This window comes from Saccostrea cucullata, unplaced genomic scaffold, assembly GCF_032062105.1.
Source record: "Saccostrea cucullata isolate Sc308-1 unplaced genomic scaffold, CSIRO_AGI_Scuc_v1 ctg310, whole genome shotgun sequence".
NCBI lineage: Eukaryota > Metazoa > Mollusca > Bivalvia > Ostreida > Ostreidae > Saccostrea > Saccostrea cuccullata.
The window spans coordinates 270990-277944 of record NW_026928727.1 but is presented as its reverse complement, the minus strand read 5'-3'; the positions used below and the strand labels follow the sequence as shown (position 1 = coordinate 277944).

At 33.7% G+C, this 6955-nt stretch overlaps 1 protein-coding gene across 1 annotated transcript; it reads right to left on the bottom strand.

The window, feature by feature from the left end:
• Nucleotides 1-1491: 1491 nt before the first annotated feature.
• On the bottom strand, nucleotides 1492-2527 carry LOC134278559 (uncharacterized). The gene is made up of 3 exons (XM_062760865.1): nucleotides 2464-2527; nucleotides 2034-2201; nucleotides 1492-1923 (listed from the first exon to the last, which is right to left on the bottom strand). The coding sequence occupies exons 2-3, from the start codon at nucleotides 2197-2199 to the stop codon at nucleotides 1541-1543; spliced, it is 549 nt and encodes a 182-aa protein (XP_062616849.1). The 5' UTR covers nucleotides 2200-2201; nucleotides 2464-2527; the 3' UTR covers nucleotides 1492-1540.
• Nucleotides 2528-6955: the final 4428 nt, after the last annotated feature.

Sequence of the window (6955 nt, the reverse complement as noted above, 5' to 3'; positions counted from 1 at the left end):
AACATTTTATTTTATGTGCTTTTAAAGTACATTACAGCGTATAAAAGTATTAATTAAGTTGAAAATATTAAATAAACGATTTGATTAAATGTTGCAATGTTGCAATGTTGTTCTTTATACATTTTTATGAATTAATATATGTAGGACTCCAAAGTGCGATGGGACTCCAAAGTTCGATGGTCACGCCAAAGTCCGATGGTCTGCGCCAATACCCGATGGTCTGACACGCCAAAGTCCGATGGTGCGGAAAACAATTAACGTTTATGACGTCATAGTACTGCTGTGCCAAACTGTGATGCCGCTCCATGCCGAGGACCGATTATTTAAGATAAATACAAAATATCATAAATACAAAGATTAATCCTCATTCTTTTGAATATGGATGCGAGACTAACACTGATCAGTCGTAAAATGTTTAACAACTAAAACCTAAAAATCTTGGGTGGGTGCAGGACTAACCCAAGTCAGTGTGCAAAAAACTAACCCTAAAATCTCTTGGGTGGGTTCGAAGAAACACATTAGTGTTCAAGGACAAACCTCTTATTAGTCGAATGGTGTACAAGTACTAGCGCTAATACCTCTGAAAACAATAGGCATGTATGCGAGACGAATACTGAATCAAATATTTTGTATGAGTTATTGGTGTGTGAATCACACAGACTTGTCACATAGGTATATTTAATGAAGCGCTTCATGAAAAATATGCCTACGTGCAAGTCTGTGTGATTCTCACACCAATAATTCACACTAAACTTAAAAACATTGCTTATAGTTACATTTTACATGTTTGGAAGCAACTAAAATATACTTATTATTTGAATTTCTCGCTGCCCTATATCGTTGCATTTTTACTAACGTTGCTGCAGTCTCATTGTGACGTCACGTTAACGCACGTTTCCCCGTATATATTTCTACGCGTGAGTATACACGAAAATGGTTTTCAAATCAATTTCACTGTTTGCTTAGTAGAAAAACACAGCTAATGTAAATATTGGATTTTGAATGCAGTGCGACGTCATGACGTCGGACAATTGTGACGTCATAAACGTTAATTGTTCCTCCGCACCATCGGACTTTGGCGTGTCAGAACATCGCAATTTAGCGCAACGTGTCTCATAGGAAACGAGCTATCGGACTTCGGCGTAACCATCGGACTTTGGCATCCGTAAAGACAGCGAGCCATCGGGGTTCGGAGCAGTCTATCCGGGTTTGGCGAGACCATCGAACTTTGGCATCACCATCGGACTTTGGAGTCTTACATATATATTTTGTATTAAAGTATTAAATAATAGACATTTTAAGATTCATGTTACTTTTTTCCCATATTCTTGCTTTTGTGTTGATTTTAGATCTCTAATTTTGACTTAACATGCCGTATACTTCGCTGTGTCTCACAACGGAGACATTTATAAAGACAAAACTTCCCAATTATTGTATGAGGAAATAACAACAATACTGTTTTATAATGTACTTGCATATTATCTGCTGCTTATTATATTTTTAATATGAATCAAATAAGATTATAAAAAAAGAAACATTTTTATAATCTAAATCCAGAGAATGTTGTGTATCCGCTGTGCACATTAGCTTTGTCTGAGGAAACTGCAATCCAGACAAGATCTCCAGCATTCATGTTCACTATCGTCATTTTGCTGCAGTGGGGCCATGTTTTTACATTTTTGCAGTAATTCAGGTCTTTTGCGACACCGTTTACCATCAAAGTGGTTTCGGACACTTTATTTGGAAATGACATCACGGCCCAGTCGAACACGTACTTTCCGGATCGAGGAGCCGTAAAAATTCCTGTTTTGGAATTGTATCCCTCGCCAACATTGGTTTCAATCGATTCATATATTAGTTTGGATCCTTTTACCAAGTTCTTAAAATGCTTCGTTAGTTTCACATGAAAAGCGACAGGATCACCTTAGAAAAATAATAATGAATATTATGCCTTTAAAAATTATTTCTTATCTAGATAACCTAAAACAAAGAGGAGAGAGAGAAAAGAGAGAGAGAGAGAGGGAGAGATTTACCCTTGTTGTATTTTCCCTTGATAAACCCGACCTCATGACAGGTTTGGGCAACACTTACATAGTCCTTCCGGAAATCTTCCAGACTTGGACGCGGTGACAGTCTTGTTTTTCCCTCCACCAACGATGCCAAACAATAAAGCGTCAACATTAAGACTTCTATGATCATTTCTTTAATTAAAAACAAATTCTCATCAATACAAAAAAAATCTTTAATAATTATTATTATCATAACCGTTCGTTACGATGATGTTGGGGATGAATTAGCTTTAGAGATTCATAACGAAAACAAAAAAATATGTTCATATGTCTCTGTTTACAAACATTGTGAATCGAACAAAATAAAATATAACACATTGTGAATCAATGAAAAAATGATAAAATGTCTTTCATACAAATAAATTTTATTAATTTCAAAGATGGGTTAACTTACTGATTTTTTTCTCCTGATCCAGAAGAAGTGGTTTGTATGCTAAAACTCTCCTCTTTTAGATATACACAGTTGCAACAGATTGAGTTAAGAATCATCATTTTGACTTAAGGACCTGAAGCTGATTGTAAATATCTCATAATGAGTACGATTTCTTTTCGAGTGTTTTCTTTCTCGACATATGTTATTTGCCATGTCATAAATAAGTCAGCGTAACTTGCTGTCCATAGCTCTTAACTTTTTGACGACTTTAAAAACAGTTTTTTTCTGTAAAATACGATTTAATTTTTTGTATTATTTTCATTCTCTACCTTATCATCTCTATAATTTGGTTCTGATTAGATCAAAGAAATTTGCTGTCGGGATGTATATTTCAATCTTCTAAAAAGATTCCTGACCTGTTTTTCTAACTTCTGTGAAACAATAATAGCTGTGATAATACAATAATCAATTCAAAACAGATGTTCATAAAACTAACAGTTCAGTTGCTTTTCTTAATTGTGATATGAAATTTTATACATGTCATACGAGGTTCTTTCCATAAGTAATGCAAGTAAAAGAAAGCTCAAGGGGTAGTTCTATATATTTTTTATCCTTGAAAAAATTCACAGTTAACCTGTACACATGTCTTAAGGCTTTATTCCCATGTTCGGAACACCTCATCATACACTTTCTAGGGATGCCCAAAAGACACTTTTGGAAAGCACTCTCCGTAATATACCAAAAAATTGTAAATTCTTTAAATTCTTTGATTCATTTTTAATGTATTATGAATAAAAAGATCCCGCAAGGACGGAGATTTAGCAAATGCCTAGGCTTTGTAAACGTTCGTCTCTTCAAAAGTTCTCTCATTCCTCTAAGCTTATTAGGAGCAGCATGTCAGAAACAAGCAAATTAAATTGGGGAAGGCATTTGGACTTCCCTCACAGAAAAGATGCTGAACTTTACTCAAAGGCAATTTAACACAAAAAGACTATAAAAGATTGTCCTGTCTTTTCATGTAGATTTATTTAACATCGGACATCTTTACTTAAGGGAAAACGTGTATAAGACCTGTTTGAAGCTCTGGCTTCTATTTGCAAAAATAATGTGAGTGTTCCCTCTCTGATTCTATTTGTTTTAATAATTGTTCTTCCTTTTTTGGCAACAAAAAGCACACCATTTTTGACACACATCACTGAAATTTATTATAATATCTTCTATAATAATACTTACTGGTATTTGTTAATAGACCTATCTTTACAGATATCTAAACCACCTCTTTCAATTTTATTCTTTAGCAATTTTTGAAGAGGTGATGAAGGTACGGCAGTTTCTAAATTCGCCTTCCTACCAGAAACCAGTTTTCAGCTCAGAAAAAAGACCATGCATACTTTATAAGTCAATTTCTTTGCGAGGAAAAGGGATGCGGTTTCTGATGATTATGTATAGTATTAATTTAAAAAATGTCAAAACTGAGATAATAATTAACAGCATTTTACATATAGATAGCCTATCATATTTGATGTTTGTCTAAAATAAATTTAATTGTATAGCACACTTTTTAAAAAATTAAGATAAATACAATATAACAGACGTAGTTGTGACTCAAATTTTTCGGCACTCATTTTCAGTCCCCTCTATACTAGTTTGAAATATATAGGAGATAACAAACGGTGTTCAAGCTCTAAATTCCATTTAAAGAATACAAATCAGGAATAAAACAAACACGGGCCAATTAAGCATCAGAGGAGGGATAATGAATGTATTCAATAGAGTGAGAGGCCTGCTGAACAGCTACACCCGCTGTGTTTCTTGACATGATCGCGAAATAGTGAAAAAGTCCGTAGACAATTTAGTATGAAATAATGCCCTTTCAACTAGAGTGAAAAACGTCAGACAGTATTTGACTTAATTGTATATTCTAGTTCAGGTGCCATGGAGGAGTGCGCATCCACTGCCGACCGGTCGTCAATTCAGTCATAAATAATGCACTAACAATTAGTATGAGAAACGTCAGCCAGCATTTGACTCTATGATAAATTGTATTTGTTGACAAGGTCATTGTATCGACCATAGAACTTGCAAAGTCATGACTGTAAACGAGTCTGTTGACATACTTGTCTCATCAACATGTTTTCCAAAAATTGCAAGAGTATGCTTAAGGAATCACTGTCTAGTTAGTATAGTATGCCAGGGCATAACGACAGTGGGAAACATGGGATAATTTGCATAACGGGCGAAGCCCTTTATGCATAAATTATCCCACGTTTCCCACTATTGTTGATGTCCCTGGCATTCTATACTAACTAGACAGTGATTCCTTATATTTCCATTTCATTATGAAATAAAATTGTAGATTTAGACCTTAAAAATGTAGACATAGATTTAAATTACACGAGGACTCCCATGCCAATTTCTATAGTCCTGGCCCACTTATGTCAAACACAAAGGCAGCCGCACGAGATTTACATGCATATTTGGCCTCCTTAAGCGTCAGAAACGGAGACAGATGCGCATGAGATTCGCATGCATATTAGGCCTTCTTAGCTCCTGACCTATCGACCTGCCTAATTTACATTCCGGTAGAATTATCAAGAAATCAACTCCGCTAACTTTCAAAGAGTTATCACAGAGAGAAAAATTTGAAATGGAAATATTCTGAATTCGATCAATTTTTAGAATTAAACCAAGCGATCTTATGACAAATAATATGAAATTACAAGGATTACAACAATTCCGTTTTGAGTCAGCTTTTCGATTCCGCCTACTTTTTTTTTTTTTTTTTTTTTTTACAATTTTACATTAATGACAATGCAATTCTTAAATTTTTTGAATGCATAGAAAAGATCCTTAGAGATTGATTACTAATTAATGTTTTGATACCATGCCAAAAGTTTTTTAGTTTGATTAAAATTCTTTTTATAAGGGGGTTGATAATGTAATTCATTGATATCAAGCATTTAAAAGCCTTTAAAGCATCATCAGGTTGAAAAATATTCATGGATATTTTTAAATGACCATAAGATATTGCTATATTTTCAAATTATGTTAAATAGAATACATAAGATTCATAAACCATAATATTTAGTCATAATGTCATTTCAAAATTTTAATTCTGAATGTTTCTTAAATTACCTAATGTATATTGATATTGTTTCTGTTATGTTTGTAAGGGTTTTGCAACATCCTCACATATGGACAGTCAGTTAAGGAAATTTCGCAATTTTAAAATCTTGCTCTTCCTTTTCAGCGTCTCCGTATGAGTGAACAATTCTCGAGAAGGACGTTAAACAATATACAATTTATCAATCCTTTTCACCTATAAAAAGCACACCAATGTTTTGACACCTATAGCTGTAATTTATCGTAACGTCTTTTTAATAATACTTATTTGTTAATAGACCTGCTGTTAGAGATATCAAAACCATTTCTTTCGAATTGTTTCTTCGCAACTGGTGAGGAGGTCAGTAAAGAAATGCAGTTTTTAAATACGCCCTCCTACCAGAAACCAGTTTTCGCCTCTGTAAAAAGATCATGCATACTTTTAAAGGTCTTTAAAGAAACATCAGGTTAAGAATTACTCATGGATATAGTTGAATGGCCATAAACTATTCCTATGTGTTCAAATCATGTCAAATAACACAAATAAGATTGATAAAGCACTAAAGTTTAGTTATTATCTCATTTGAAATTTTAATTAAGAGTGTTTCTTAAGATACTTAATGTATATTGGTAATGTATCTGTTACAGTTGCAAGAGTTATCGCTCTTGCGGTGTTTGACGGTATAAATTTTGCAGCATCTTCATATATGGTTAGTTAAGTGAATTCCACAAGGAGCAACTAATGGAAAAGTTTCAATAAAAAATTGTGAGTGCGTCTCTTTAGAGAGAGAAAGAGAGTGGGTTTTCATTTCATGCCGATGACTTGCATGATCCGTCACAGCCGCAGTTCTCTCCTAACAATGACTGGGTAAACAAAAAATGGTTACAATTCATTGTGAATATCAAAACCTTACCTTTTGTATAAAAGAAAACGTCAATCAGCAGATTTAATGATAACTTTTTTTTACTGACATGGACAATGAATTGACTAAAGAATTTGCAAAAAGTGGAATTTAAACGAGACTATTGATATTTTTGTTTCATCAATTTGTTTGTCTTTAGTCAGTTTACCTCGTTTTAGATAATTTTTCTAGGTAGAGCACGCTCTTGCATATTAAATCAACTGGGAAACATAAACTGCATGTACAGGTGCTAAAGGTGTTTTGCTGTATTACTGCATACATAAAGGAAGTTGATGATAGAAAGAGATTCGGTACTATTTTTGAAAAGAGAAAAGAATTTATTGTAAACAAACAATTTAACTACTAATCAAGTTGATGATTTCATTATTAGGAGACCTATTTTTATATTCATATGAAGCAGAATTTGTGCAAAATCTTATATGTGAAAAGAAGAAAACACTTGCTGTGGCCTTCTACTCGACATTAAGAGATATCGACGACGTATTGTC